Source organism: Zootoca vivipara, chromosome 9, assembly GCF_965207765.1.
Source record: "Zootoca vivipara chromosome 9, rZooViv2.hap1.1, whole genome shotgun sequence".
In the NCBI taxonomy this organism is placed as follows: domain Eukaryota; kingdom Metazoa; phylum Chordata; class Lepidosauria; order Squamata; family Lacertidae; genus Zootoca; species Zootoca vivipara.
In genome coordinates this window covers 56,205,708-56,221,147 of record NC_142592.1, presented here as the reverse complement: position 1 = coordinate 56,221,147, position 15,440 = coordinate 56,205,708, and the positions used below count along the sequence as shown (strand labels likewise).

The 15,440-nt window shown below is 41.5% G+C and overlaps 1 protein-coding gene across 36 annotated transcripts in view; it reads left to right on the top strand.

Moving 5' to 3' along the window:
- Positions 1 to 15,440, top strand: part of MICAL3 (microtubule associated monooxygenase, calponin and LIM domain containing 3) — a 190,388-nt gene that overhangs the window by 156,144 nt on the left and 18,804 nt on the right. For 30 of the 36 annotated variants that reach the window (XM_088676905.1, XM_088676899.1, XM_035126938.3 and 27 more), the window contains 4 exons: positions 317 to 411; positions 4,402 to 4,452; positions 7,265 to 7,372; positions 8,571 to 8,664. In XM_088676905.1, the coding sequence (XP_088533031.1) occupies positions 317 to 411; positions 4,402 to 4,452; positions 7,265 to 7,372; positions 8,571 to 8,664 (348 nt within the window). Of the gene's footprint in view, positions 1 to 316; positions 412 to 4,401; positions 4,453 to 7,264; positions 7,373 to 8,570; positions 8,665 to 13,510; positions 13,562 to 15,440 lie in introns of all 36 variants that reach the window. The other 6 variants (XM_088676893.1, XM_088676889.1, XM_035126947.3 and 3 more) reach the window with 3 other exon arrangements.

The window sequence follows — 15,440 nt, the reverse complement described above, 5'->3', positions numbered from 1 at the left end:
GTAAACACTGCACCACCATGGCTCTCAGTGATGTGGTTAGAAATAAATTTAGTAGAGACCAGGGAGGAGAAATGTGTCCTTCAGCATTAAAGAAATTGAGCACACAGATGTCAAAGAACACCATTAAAAATGGGGAGGGGGGATCACAAACTGCCAGGGCATTGCTCCAGGTGAAAGAGGTAGCTGCTCTAGTCAAAGTAGCAGCAGTGGGTGGTGTATTATTTTTTCAGACTTCAAGAGGCTCATCATCTAAGTTCATTATGATGCCAGCTGCTCCTCTGGCTGTGTCATCTGATTTGTTTCTTTACCATCTCAGATTTGCAACTACGTCGACACTTAAGCTTCTCTGAGGACTCTGACCTCTCCAACGATGACGTCTTAGAGCGCTCTTCACAGAGATCCAAGCGAGAGGTAAGATTAAACTGGGTGGGAAATGTCGAGCTAGCTGTGCTCTTTCAAAGCCAAGATAAATAATAAAACCTTAGAAAAGCTGAAGTGATTAATGTTTAATATTTCCTATTAATTTACTTTAGCTGGGCTGGAAGAAACCTGCAGACCAAAGCCCACTTTTGGATATATCTGGGATTATACTGTAAAAACTCAGTGTTTATGAAGAACATTGCTTTTCACATCTATTAATAACTATATATGGTATCTACACAGGTCAAATGATCTGCCTATCTATACAAACACACTTTTAGCAAATGTAGGAACTGTGACATGCATATTTAGCACACTGACCACTTAATTGCTTTATATCGGTTGTCCCTTGGGGTATAGAACAAACACATTGATCCAGAAATATAGGTCCTCCTGAGGAATCCTCACTTATGGCCTGAAATGCTGGATCTCTTTCCTAAATGATTCCACTGGTTATGTCTCAACCTCAGTTGTGTGATCTGTAGCATCTATTTATCATCTCACATTGCTCCTGTTGAGAATGAGATGCAGCTTGCAAAGCTGGTGTGTTTGTTCCAATTGTTGTTCCTTCGATGTGTACTGGGAATGGCTTGTGTGGTTTACACCTCATAACAAACCATACCACTGGTTTAGGACTCAATTTCCAAGCTTCATGGGAAAGTCACTACCTCATCAAAGAGGTGCTAAGTTCCTTGCACTGTTCAGTTTTATGACAGTGAATAACACCCTAGAAGCACTGTTTCAAATGTCAAGATGGCGGTCTTTTTGCAAGTATGATTATTTGCATGTCGAGCAAATAATCTGTAGTTTTTCCTGCTAAAAGATCTGCTTGTGAGTAAGCACTCCAACTGGCCACTTTTATATTGGATGATAAATTCCAGCTCAGGCAGCTATCCAAGGATGATGATGTAAGGTTGTAAATGTGACTGTCTTTCATACTCAGACGCTGAGTTTCTCCCCATGTTTAACATATCTAATTCACTCCTGTTGAGCTCGTGTTGTTTTTTTTATTGGACCCTTCCCTGCCCCCCAACTTCCCACATGCTTGCCTTCAGGCTTTTCCTGGCAGGTTCCACATTACATCTGGGATGCAAAGGAAGGAGGAGGTACCTGGGGATGCTGGAAACAGCATCATGGGAAAGGGTAGTAGTAACAATGTGGTGGGTTCTGGTAAGTCATGAAGCAGTTACTTATTCATGTCCGCATAGAGCAGAAGTGGGAACCTGTGGCCTTCTAGATGTTGTGGGATTCCCACTCTACCTTCACCAGCCAACATAGGCAATAGACAGGGAGGGTGGGAATTGCAGCCCAGCAACATCTGTAGGGCCTTGGTACCCAATCCCTGGCTTAGAGTCCTGAAGCTGCCTCAACATCATGGATTGGTTAGCACTTCAACCACATCTGATTCACACAGGTGGCCTACATGTGATGAAGAGTAAGAATTACTTCACCTCTAAATAGCCATTGGAGTACGCAATGGTTGTTCTGTTGTGTATTTTGAATATTGCAGGCATTCCAGGTATCTTAATCCTCAGCAAAGAACTGTTATTAATATGCATTGAGAGTTGCATCAAGAAGGAATATGCACTGAAAGAGTAGACGTAATTGGTCATTTTACCAATCTTACCTCCTCCATTTACATGAATGAAAGGGTGGTTAAACATTCCATGGACTAACTAATCCTCTGCAGTTCTGACATTGAGCTGGGATGCATATAACAAAGCAGCTCCCTTACCTCAGTAGAGAGATCAGGAGCAGGCTGCAGGATTGTTGTGTCAGTGACAATACATGGCTTGACTGTGGTGAAGGAGAGAGGGGAGCATCTGTGAGGATGAAATACACAATTGCAGTCTGTTCTCCAATGCTTAGTTGTAGTTCATAGAGCCACCTTTGCTCTTTGCTTTCATGTTTTCCATGCTGGTGAGTTGTGAGAACAGAAATGGCAGGGTGTTGTGGGATGGTCTAAATTTGATTACTAATCTGGAATACAAGGGCATGGTCTTGTGTGTACCTCCTGAACCAATATTTTCTTCTCTCTGCTACATGACCGATCATGAACTGCTTATAGACCGAAACCCAGCAGCTAGCGCTCTTGTTGCAACACCATATCCTCTTCCCAAAGGTTGCCTGTTTGATGATGTCATTTACTGTAATGTTTGTGATTAGCTTTTTAGTTTTGTCTGCTTTCTAACACTAGAAGCAGCTTCTAAATAAATGCTGGTATAGCTTCCTGTGGGATATGTGCTTCTTGGAGCTTTGGTCAGTGTATGTGTGTATGTGCTGATGTTGTAAAATATTTGACATACTTAGGATCTGACTGTTTGTTCAAGGATCTGACTGTTTGTTCTGGTAGCCTGCTGAAGGCTGAGGTTTTGTCTAAAGCAGGGGTCTTATGCTAAGGCAGATGTTTGACACTGTGGGTGTAATATTGGAGGACCCAAAGTCTAAACTCTAGTTGCATTTCAGTTTTCCCTTCATGTTTATGCATTTATTCAATGAAGATTAAGTGCACTTTGAAAGTACTGAAAGGCAGGGTGACATGTGTGCTTTAAGCAATTCCATAAAAAGTACCATGCAATAGCAAAATAATAATAATAATAATAATAATAATAATAATAATAATAATAATAATAATAATAAATAGGGCACAAAATTCAGTGTTCTGAAAAATCACATTTCATTTTTAAAAAGAGTCACACTTATAGCCTATGAAACGGAGATGGGGAAACTCTTGTTTATTAGCTGCTGCTGGACACCATTCATCCCTGTCCTTGGGCTGAGCTGCCTGGGACTGATGGGAGTTATAGTCCAACAACTTCTGGAGGGTTACAGTTCCTCATTCCTGCTATAACACTTCTGAGATGGCTATGCTTTGGGGAGGAGCAAGATAATTGACCAGGCTTCAATGCCATGTTTGGCTCTTTGCTCTGCACAACTAGCCAAAGCAGCACCACATGCAAAGTTTCATTTGCAAAATTGTTTAACTGAGTGTTTTCCAGTGAAAACAGTGTGGAAGGATATCTAGGTGCCCTGTTCAAAACCATAACTTCTGTAAAGGTAAATCTCAATTCAAGTGGAAGATTGGAGTCAGAATTGAATGCCAGGCTAGGCATTCATACACAGTTTCATTAGACAAGAAATAGTTATGTGACCATTCCTCAGGGGAGAAGCACAGATACACATGGGGGGGGGGTATGATCAGCTGCTTTCTCCCATGTGAACTCTGTCACTGCCATAGTGGCCCTTTAAACTCTCTCCTTCCACTATTCCTTCTGAATAGTGACAGAAGCTTTGCAGAACCCTTTTCTTCCAATCTACCTGCCCTGCAAACTTCCATTTGCTTCTGCCTTGGCCCAGGCAAGGATGCAAGCAACAGAGGAGTGAAACAAGGAGAGGGCTCTGTGTAATCCTCTTTTTACTGTTCATGCAGGAGCAAAGAGAGTTAAGCTTATGATAGTGAATCAGTAGTCTGAGCAACAGTAATAACATCTCTTAATTAAAAACAGCTGCTTTGTTGCTATGTTGTACCAAAATTGGTCTGGCCTGGACTTCCACAAGTTGTGATCCCTGCCATCTCCCAAGCTGAACAGTGCTCCCAAGCCATGTATATTAGTGCACCCAGAGTTTGATGAACAACTCTTTCTGTTGCCTGTGACTACCAAAATTGGCAGCGGGGGTGGGTGGGTGGGGGTGGGTAGGGTTGTACATCTGACAGGCTACAATACATGGCTTGTAGGTTGCATTTGGGTTTGGGTCACAGGCGGTGCAGGCCTGGTCAAGTATTTGTTTGTTTCCTGATTCTGAAGCATTCACCCTCATACACAGTGCCATGTCGCACTTTGAGCAACCTCTGTGTCTGTTACTGTGCATTTTGTTTTCAGCCTTTTAATGTTTAACTGACTGTGCTCCATTTTATGTGTGTGGGTTTTATTATTTATTTATTTTTGCCTTTGCCATTCCTTCCCCCTCCCCCTTTTAAAGTCGATTTACGTCCCACACGCCTTGGCATTCAAGAGATCATACGCATCAAAGGTAGTGTCTCCATTCTCATTGACTGGCCACAGTTGCATGCATTCCCATTATTAACCTACCAGAACTATAGTCTGTGCCCCATCTCCCTGCCTTTGTTTGTACTAATGTAATTCCAGACTGTGCATGTATGAAATGGTTAAAAAAAAATAAGGGCAACCTGATCAAGGAAATGTCAAATCCTAAACCTTCATGCTCACTTGAAATGCATGCAGTATGTGCATCAAGGATCAACCAGAGAGAGAGAACCTGTTGATCTTGGTATGTTGCTTTTAAAAAAGGGTTTAAAGGGTATTTTGCTGGACATATTAGGTACTTAATTATATCTGGTATAAATTGAAATTATTTTTCTTCTGCTCATTTTTTTTCTTCTGCTCATCCTCCAAGGAGATCAAGGTGGCTTACAAGATTTCCCCATTTTATCCTCACAACAACCCTGATAGGTAGGGTAAACTGAGAGGAAGAGATCAGCTGAAGGTCACCTAGTGAGCTGAATGGAGATTTGAGCTTGGATTTCCCCAATTTTAGTCCTCTACTCCAGTGTTTCCCAACCTTGTGCCTCCAGCTGTTTTCGGACTACAATTCCCATCATTCCTGACCACTGGTCTTGCTAGCTAGGGATGATGGGAGTTGTAGTCCAAAAACAGCTGGAGGCACAAGGTTGGGAAACACTGCTCTACTCTAATCACCATGCCACACAGTAGCCTTGGCCATTATAATTTATTGATATCTTTCTGTACCCTCCATATAAGTCAGTGTAAAAATGTAAGTACACATAGGTAGAATGCACAAAACAAGCATCATTTTAACAACAGCTTGTGCAAATACTTGTGTTCATTGCCACAGTTCTCCAAATCATTTGGTTAATTCTGAATTATTGATAAAAGCTGGTTCCAAATTGCAGCCCAAGTAGCATATTGTTTTAGGGGGTATCACAATATCACCTCAGTTCCCCCTCTTCCCATTCTAAGCACATTCACATCAGAGGCTCTAATTGGTTTTGTACCTGTTCCATTTCCCTAAGGAACTCTTGAGTTCTATGTGAGTATGACCTAGATATGTCAAACTGACTTCTCAGCAAGCTACAGTTCCCAAGATTCTTGGGAGAAACCAGTATCAAGTTTGTTGTGCTGTGATGGCTTCCAACTCTGCTCACAGGTTATATTCTCATGCTACCATTTTGTGTGTCGAAATCTACACATCTGTGAAGGCGTGCACATTGTAATGTGAGAGTTGTCATCCAGGTGTGTTTTCTTCTTCTGGCCTAGTACAGTACATGCTTCAGCTTCTAGGTGCATACATTGAGCCAAATGAGAAAGAAATGTGCACGCATTCTCAGCTTAGGAAATGCAGGTTTTCCTGCTAAAGTGTGGATTTTAACATATAAAAATGTAATATGAGAAGTAGCACTTGGTTTCAGGTTGGAGTCTTGAATAAGAAAATAATGAAAGAGGCAATTCTCAGATTTGCTTTTCTCAGGGCAAACACATCAGTTTTACACATTCTGTGGCCAAATACTTACATAAGCTACGAGTGAAACTGTTAGTTATGGGCTTAGTGGGGCTCCAAAGTGATCTTCTTGTGATTTAGCATCTTTTTAGCACTAATAAACTCTGGTAACTCTAATGACTTCCAATCTCTAATCTGACCAAGATTTCAGCCACCCAAATCTGGTTGACTTGATTTTTTAAAATGGCATGAAGGTAATAGGCGATGCTGGGATATTTGTGTCAATGGGGGGCTGCTCTGAATTGTCAAGGGAGGATGATATGTTAGGAAAACACATGATCCACACGTCTTGTTACAACATAGATGTGAATTCTCAGCCCCAAAGCAACTCTGTAAGTTGCATGTCTATCTTGAAACTAGTTGTGTATATTAATGATTTTGACAAGATGTTTAAAAGACACTGGAGCATGTGTCCATAAAACTGGAAGACATAGGCAGCTTGTAACCCCATATAGCTAGTTCACACCACAAATTTATAGCTAAGTTGTATGAACAGCAGGCCCATGTGACACAACTGCTACTGGACCATTTAAGACTGCTGTTAGGGTGCTCTCACAGTTGTATGCTTGCCTAGAATGTTTTATGTGAGCTGGAAGGATATTTGCATAACTTTCCTCATTGTGTTCTAGTTTTATATGTGCTAAGTATTTACTTTTTAATATAGCAAAGAATTCATATCACCATTATTCCCATTTGCAGGTTGAAGTGATTACATAGGCCTTTAGTGTATTACATAGCCCTTTAGATAATGAGTTTCCTCTATTGTTGCATTGAAAATGCAGGTTGAGTGGTTGCATGACCTGCTGATTAAGTGATTGGTAGGAGTTGCAAATATGGTAGGAGTTGCAACCTGGACTCATGGTAGCACAATGAAATAGGCAGTATACCGTGTACTTTAATCTACAATGAACTCTCACCCTACTTCGTAAGATGATTTGGTCACAGGGGTCTTTTCTTTTCTTTTACTTTGCCTACGTCAAAAAGTAATACAACAGGCTCCCTTCTTTGTAAGAAAGCTGTTGAAATCAGGGACACCTCCTATCTTTAGGGCAAGCCACAAGGAGAATTGAAGAGAATTTAGCCGTAACTGGAAGCTCTCTGTTAAATCACTGCTTTGCACCTGATTCATGCCTTTCCTTCACACCTTACTTCTGCACCAAGGCCCACGCACTGCACTGTTAGCACTCAAATTGACAGCTTGCCCACTGAGAAGAAAGCCCAGCAAATAGCACCTTCTGTTCCTACTTATCAGGCTGACAGCTTTGTTGTAAGGGACTGAAATGCATTCCTCTCTTTATTGCTGCAGAAAGCATATACGGAGGATGAGCTCAACGCCAAACTGACCAGGCGGGTGCAGAAAGCTGCTCGCCGTCAAGCCAAGCAGGAGGAGCTGAAGAGGTTACACAGGGCTCAGGTAAAGCCATAATTTCCATTCATAATTTCCAGGAAGAAAAATTCATGAGCCTTTAAGAAGATAACCTTCTATGTGCACATCTTTGCAGTGTGCATCAGAAAAATCTGCATGTCTTGAGGAAGGTCACATTACATTGATCTTTCTGGTGGTACAGAACTGCACTTCCTATATGTAAGGTTTGACAACAGTACATATTACTCTCTTGTTGCTGCCTGGAGTGCCGCTTTTGTAAGACACCTGTATGAGCAGCTGCAAACGATATACCTATGTACACTTCTGCCTTGTAGGGATCCAAAACAGTAACTGGAGAATGTGTGACTTACCAATATCCTGAAAACACTTCACACAGCAGCACAAACAGAAAGACATATCCCTGCCCTGAGGAACTTTCAGTCTAGATTTTGACCAAATGGAGACAAAGGAGATGAAGGTGGACACTGGGGCAAGAAGAACGAGTCTGCTGTTTTATTTGATTTATTTTGTTGTGTTGTGTTTTATGATGGGCGTAAAGCCGAATAAACTTCCTGATTGATGGGGCAAGAAGAAGAATTCATATTACTCGAATATAGTAGGGGGTTATGGTTAAGAGGTGTTGTGGAAAAGGTAGGATTTGATGAAAGATTCCAAAATTATTTGAAGGTATTTGGGGGAAAGGTGTGTGAGTACTTCCCACGTATCTAGGGCTTGTCCACACTTTGCTTGTCCCATGCCTAGAAAGCATGAGTCTGGGAAGTTTTCTGTTTGCCCCGCTGCTTGCCTCATGAAAACCCACTCTTTGGCACTGAATCGGAGCAAAGTCAATCCATGGGAAACCTGGTTGACATTTGCTCCGATTCCGTGCTGAAGAGTAGATTTCCCTGGGGGAAAGCAAAAGTGTAGACGAGCCCCTGGTCCCCATAGTGTGCACACTTCACCCACCATTTTTAAGGACATATGGAGAGCATGTTGCCAAACCAGGTACTGGGGGGGGGGAATTCCCAGATGTGTCATTGTTTGGAAAACATCAATGCTCTCTTTTTCCCCAGGAGTTGATCGTCAATTACAAAACCTTAAGGCCCCTCTGATGTGTGCCTCTGGAACAGCTCTTAGGTGGTGCTGGTCTGCTTTGGAAGCACTGGAGATTCTCGAAATTAGTATCCTGCCATTTGAACACAGGAGAATGAGAACCTATGTGTCTGTTTTCCCTCTTTTCCCATAGATTATCCAACGACAGCTGGAACAAGTAGAAGAGAAGCAAAGGCAGCTGGAGGAAAGGGGAGTTGCTGTTGAGAAGGCTCTTAGGGGAGAAGCAGGTACCTTCCAGTCTTCCATCTTGAGTTCTTCTTTTCTCATTGCATTTTTATGCAAATGTTCATAACAACCTGTTTGCTAGCTATACATACTGGTCCCTCCCTAAGCTGCAAGTTCTTTTATTAAATTATCTTTTTAAACAAATGAGTTAAAATTCACCATTTCCCTTCTCTATCAGATCTTGGGCTACTCTGCCTGTGAAGCTACCTAAATGGCAAGATCCCTTAGCCGGGTTTCATTTGCTCTGAAAATACGTCTCACTTCTTCAGGACAAAGTTTTGTCCAGTTATGAGTTGCATCTTGCAAAAAGGTGGTAATGCGTATAGGTTACCCATCTGCTAGCTTTCCTTTAGGAAATAAAACTTTGTTGTGGCAAGGAAGCCTCCACTTTGCCCAGTAAGATGAAAAAGAGAAGAGAGTAATTGATATAAGTTTGTGTTTTTTAATTCACTGTGCTTTGAATCAGCATTAGCACCCTCATAAGGGACCATCACAGAACAGCCCCAGCAAGTACCACATTCTCTCTGAAAAATCATGCACAGCTTCAGGGCGTGTGGAACAGAAATTCAATACAACATGTGAAACAGTTGTCATCATCTGCTGTTAATGGAATGAACCTCTACACTTGATGGCCTGGTTTAATGAATGGTACTTGGAATTAACATAGATGAAAGACATTAAGAGCAGAACTAGATGTTACTGCACACACAGGAATGCTACTGAAAACCCAAAACTCTGTAGTCTTCTGCCCACACACCCTTCTTAATGCCAAGTGAAATTTGCTATGCAACATGATGTCATCGCTTTTGACTTTCCCTGCCTCCCTCCTTCTTTGGGTGCTGAGGTGAGAGAATTCACTGCAAGACATCGCATGGTGAGTTTCACTAGACCTTATGAGGGAGGAAGAAAAAGTAATGAGAATACTGTTTTACCTGTAGCCCTGTGTCTACCATAATGTCTAGTTCATCTGTGGGAGAGAACATAGTTAGATGATGATTTCCTCACTTGACATATCCTACCACTCCTTCCTTGAGAAACAAGTAGAGGCAAACACACAAAGGCCCAGGTTATTTCACATGATCCATTTACCAGAGGTGTAAGAGGCAACCTACTTGGTGAAAATGAAGTTAATTTAATTTTGAGATATGTAAAGACGAGTAACCTTTTGTTATACTGACCTTAAGTTTGGGAGGGAAATGTAACTAAATTGACTTTCCTCAAAACAGCCTTGGAGAATTGTTTTTCTGCTTTGTTTGAAGCTTGGATTGACACACTGAAATTTCCAATAGGAATGCGGTAGGATTATCACTGACCAGACAATCAGTGTACTAAAACAGATACTAGCTGAACATTACACTTAATTATTACAATGTATTTCTTTTTATTAAGATGTGTATTCTGCCCTATTCTGAAATCTCCTGGTAAATAGCCTATTTGAGACAGATTTAACAATATCAAAGGCAACACAGGATGAATTAAATTTTAATCCCCTGTTTGCTGTCCTTGGCCACCAAATGCCACACCAGTTACAGGAGACTTTCCCTACCTGTGTTAGATACCCAGGTTTTGGCAAATTTTAGAAGATTAGGAATTCCATAATTGTGGATTAGTCCTCAGGAAGTCTTATATATCCTTATAGATGAAAATTGCTTTGCAGAGAGTGGCCTACAGTGATCTTGGCACCTACAAGGGAGGGAACTGTGTGGGACTCAATCTCTTTAAGATTGAAACCAGCAACATCTAGAGCACCACAATCACAAACTGAACATCATACCTTGTCCTTGTTTTCAAAGGCAGTCTCCCCTAAAGCTACATATAGATTTTAACATTTTTTAGTTAATGAGTACATTTTGATAGTGCCATCACCACTAGCTGCCCAAACTTATTTATTTTAGCTTGCAGTTGACTCTGTTTTAAAATGCTTTTTGCAGGCTTTCAGAGTCATTTATGTTGCAGCTGGGGCCAAATAATGTACTCAGTCCAACTTAATCCTTGGAATACTTTTACAACTATTTACAAATTGTTGTTTAAATTGATTCATAAAATGAATGCCGATACATAGTTTTAAAAGAATGGAAAGAATTGTGCACCTCTGCATTCAACAGTCTTCAGCCATCTCAAACTCTCTTTTTTGTCACCTGACATTCATTTCTTTCCTTGTCCCCCGGCATCCTTATAGGTGGTGTCATCAGAATTTGAGGAGCTTTAAAAACAACTGAGGGCTTTACTTGCCACACTTCATGGGCAGTGGTGGGTCTTTGGCAAGCAGAAAATTATTAGAGATGGCTTTAGATATCTAAAATGTGATGGGGAAGTGGAGAGGGAAAGACAAATGAAAAGGTTGGCTTATTTGGGGGCCTCACAGGTGTGCCTATGAGTATTAATAATTGCCTTTTGAATTCAGGATTTATAGCTGAAAGATGTCCATATTCAGTAATCCCATGAAAAATAGACTGTTTATGGAGCATGCTCTTGTTTCATGAGATGACAGATTTTCATGTGCCTTAAAACCTCTTTTTCCTTACACACCTTCAGTATCAGCAGTAACTTATTTCTATATACTGTCCAAACAACCTTGATTGCCTCATGCAGTGTACACAGTATTGGCCAAACTGATGTGCCTTGCAGACTACAGTTACAAAGCCGCCTTCTCCTAATGGCTAGTAATGGGTTTGCTGGAAAAGGAGCTTCTGCTTTGGAAATGCAGATGGGAAGAGAACACCTTCCCCAAACTACCAATTCTTTATTGTTAAAACAGCTTCCTTGTGTATGTGTTAATTAGAATTTTGTGTCCATTTCACCCAAGACTTATTCTGCATTGATACTGCTTCTATTGTTAGGAGCATTGCATGCACACTTTAACATGGGACAAATATACAAAAGTTCTCCTACTATGTGCACTTGTTGCGAAACAGACACAGTATGTGCTTGTCCTGTTGTAGTAAACACACAGCATACATGCCCTTGCCGTATGCAGACATTGTGTTTACATAGGAAGTGATTTTCTGCCTGGAGCACTTTTGTACACTTTTGTGCTACTTTATATATTGAAAACTGAAGTTCAGCTTATTGTGTGATGTGTCAAGGGAACATACTTTGTGCATTCCATAAACAACCCAATGCACTTTGGTATTCCAGGCAGAAAATCCAAGTACAGTCGTACCTTGGAATTCGAACGGAATCTGTTCCAGAAGTCCGTTCGACTTCCAAAACATTTAGAAACCAAATCACAGCTTCTGATTGGCTGCAGGAAGCTCCTGCAGCCAATCAGAAGCTGTGGAAGCCCCGTTGGACGTTCGGGTTCCAAAATAATGTTCGTAAACCGGAACAAACACTTCTGAGTTTGCGGCATTTGGGAGCCAAAACATCTGAGTTCCAGGGCGTTCAGGATCCAAGGTACGACTGTAGTGCCCTTTACTACTTGGTAATAATAATAATTCATTATAGTTCGGTGGCCTTTAATGGTTTTCCCCAAAATATTTGGCACCTGAGGCCAACTGGCTCAACTTGCATAATAGAAGGTCCAAACCTGTCTTGACCCAAGTGAAATTTTTGAGCATTGGACCAACTCTGACAACCAATTTTCTTGAGTCTGTCGTGGTGCTTCCTTCTTAGGGGTTGAAACTAAAGTAACAATTGACATTTTATTTCTAATTAGAAATAAATTCATTTGAAAAGTGCCATGCTGGAAACACAAGGAAACCCTTTATGATGAGCAGTTCAGAGGATTTAAGTCTTTTTGTCCTCTTGAGTTAAGTGTCCCTAAAGTCTGTTGCATACATCATTACTGCTTTAATAAGGCTCTTCATAGTTTACCAAGATGTATAAAGATTTCCAAATGTTATATACTCCCAACAGGCATTGACATGATTATTAGGCATACTGGATGCCCTATTTAAACTGGAGGGGTTTTTGTTTGGGTCAGAATGAAGACTCTTTGTAGAACATAGTTATTTTGGGGGAAGAACCCTTACATTCTACAGAAGGGGCATGGCAGCTGCTTAGTTTTTCTTAGCTATATGGTGTTGAGTTCCTTGCCCAAATCCAGACACCCCCGGCCCATGTGGCCATCTGATGTTTCCTAGTTCTGACAACACATCCTATAAAACAGTATCTGCCACCTATGGAAAGTGATTGCAGGAATGTAGATGTGTGAGAAAAGTTACCAAAGAATTGGCTATGCCCTTAGCTTTCCCAAGGCCAATGTTACATGCAAGATCCCAGATTCCATTGGGCTTGTTTATGGATTTACCCTGGAGGTGAAAAAACTTACCAAAAAGAAGCTGCAAGAGTGAAGACCCTAGTACTTTTCTGGTTGCTTAGCCGACACAAAACAATGTAGCTGAATAAAATGAAGGATGAAATGAGAAGACCCAGCCCAACTCCTTCCCCTGCTCTCTTCAATGGAGATGTATCCTTCCCCGAATTCCCTCCCTACTGGAGAATGTTTGTGGATCCTTCCTTAATGTTCCCCAAAATAACAGTGCAGTGCCTCTTATTGATGCAAACCAGTATAGGTGACAAATCCTCATACAGAATCCAGCCTGCTCTCCTTCTCTGCCTGGAAATCCATGCCTGCCTGTCCTCCCTGCCTATTTACCAGGGAATACTTTATCCTCCCCATGTCTTTACAGTATATACCGTATATATGTATGTGTATATATTTATTATAGAGTTGCATGATTTCTTGTTTCTTCTGTTTCTGTCTCTCTCTTTCCCTGTCTGCTTCTCTTATGTATGCAATTTCTCTTACAGAGTGCTTTGAATCCTGGGCAGGGAGTGGGGAGGGCTAGCAGGGGTGGGTACTTGAACCAATAACTCTCTCTCTTCACCGATTCCTTGTTGTAGACTATTGGGGAGAGTCTTATTACAGTGACCTCATCGACTTGCACCTGGGTGGTATGTATGGCAGAACCTCTTTGCTGGCACTAACCCTGCTGACACCTGCTCCCGCCACCCTCTCCCTCCACCTACTTCTTTCCATCCCTGGCTCCTCACAAGCAATGAGAAGAAACCAGTCTTGCACCTAATTGATTGGCTAGGACATAACCCCTTTTCCAGCTCGGAGGAGAACTAGCAGTCCTTAATGAGCAGTGTTTTGGAATTGTAGAATCTCACAACTGCAGAGTTGGCAGGGACCCTGAGGGTCATCTGGCAGGAATCCTGCTCACAGCCTTCCCAGGGTGGGCTTGAATCACCAGCTGTCTAGTTAACAGTCAGATGCACAATTGGGCAATGTCACATGAAGTCTAGGCTTTTTGCAAACCACCCCAGTGGCCGGCGGGGGGGTGGTGGTTTCCATTGTGGTTTCCTGTAGGGAAAAAACCAGGAATGAAAGTGGAAGAGATGTGCAGAAAATTTATTTCTCATCACGTTTTGAATATTGAACCCATTCTCAGGAGCTGATTTTTTTTACTCTTCCCCCCCCCAGGATAAACCTCTACACCAACTTAAAATAACCTTTCCTGAGAAAGAAGTTTAATACTCAAAATTTGTTGGGCAACAAATTGTCTTTTGTACACATTTTGAAATTTTTCCTTTTTTATTCTGGGATTCTCTGGAGGCCTGATCCAAAGTGTCACATGCTGAGTTCTTTGCATGCACAGGGGACTCTCTTGTAAGCTGGGTGCCTTCTTTTCCTCTCAACACAATAATACTGGAGAAACCATGTCTGAAACATGGAGGTAAAAAACCCTGAGTCATCTCCTCCTCCTCTCTCTATTGGTGACATTTAAGAATTTCAGTCCATGAAAGGTTATGCCATAAAAAATGTGTTAGTATTTAAGGTGCCGGAAGACTATGTTTTTGCCGCAGTGTACTAATTTGACTATCCTTCTGGCATTTAAAAATGTGTAGTGTCACATTATTGCAATGAAAGACTTCCCATTCATATTGTGGCAACCAATGAAATGGAGGGGGACAAGGAAGTGCAATATTATATGTTGCATGTTTTTAATTTCTAAGTATTGCAGGGGATCCAGGAAGAGGAGAAAGAGAGACATGGGATTGCTGCTCTTGCCAGTGGTCAGTGTCTGCTGTGAAAAGTAGTTGTAGCCTGAATGTAGTTTCAGGTGGTGCTGCTGTAATGAAAAACAGAGGGACCTCTGGGGTACATGTACAAGACTTTAGCTAAAGGAGCTCTCTGGATCACGGCCTCTTTTCAAACTTCATCATTTAACCTGGGGTAGCTAACCTTTGAGATGTTGTTGAACTACAGCTCTCATTAGCCCTGACTATTGGCCATGCTGGCTGGGACTGATTGAGGGCCATAGGTTAGCCACCCCCAGTTTAGCCCCTAAACTTAGTTGTGCCATGCATTTTGTTGATAAGTAAGTCCAAGCTATTGATTAGATTTTTCTTCCCAAAGATAATCTAGCATTTATATTATGTACTTTATTCTCCCTCAAGGATTGTCCCCAACCCTCAAAGCAGTGACAGCTGCCCCCTCAACACACTTTGTTACACTTTATAAGGACTGCTATATTTTCTTTTTAAATACTATGATTCTTTGAATACCGTTGCCTGTTATTGTAGGGAAGGTTATACAGATTATCACACTTAATCCGCACTGCCAAACTGCAGTTTGAGTGCTAGAGTTCCTACAAATGGATGGGTGACTAGGAGAGTACACAAGTGTTACACATGCCCTGTCATTTCTGAAATTAAATAATAATAATAATAATTTATTATTTATACCCCGCCCATCTGGCTGGGTTTCCCCAGCCACTCTGGGCGGCTTCCAACAGAAGTATTAAAATACAATAATTTTGTTTTTGTT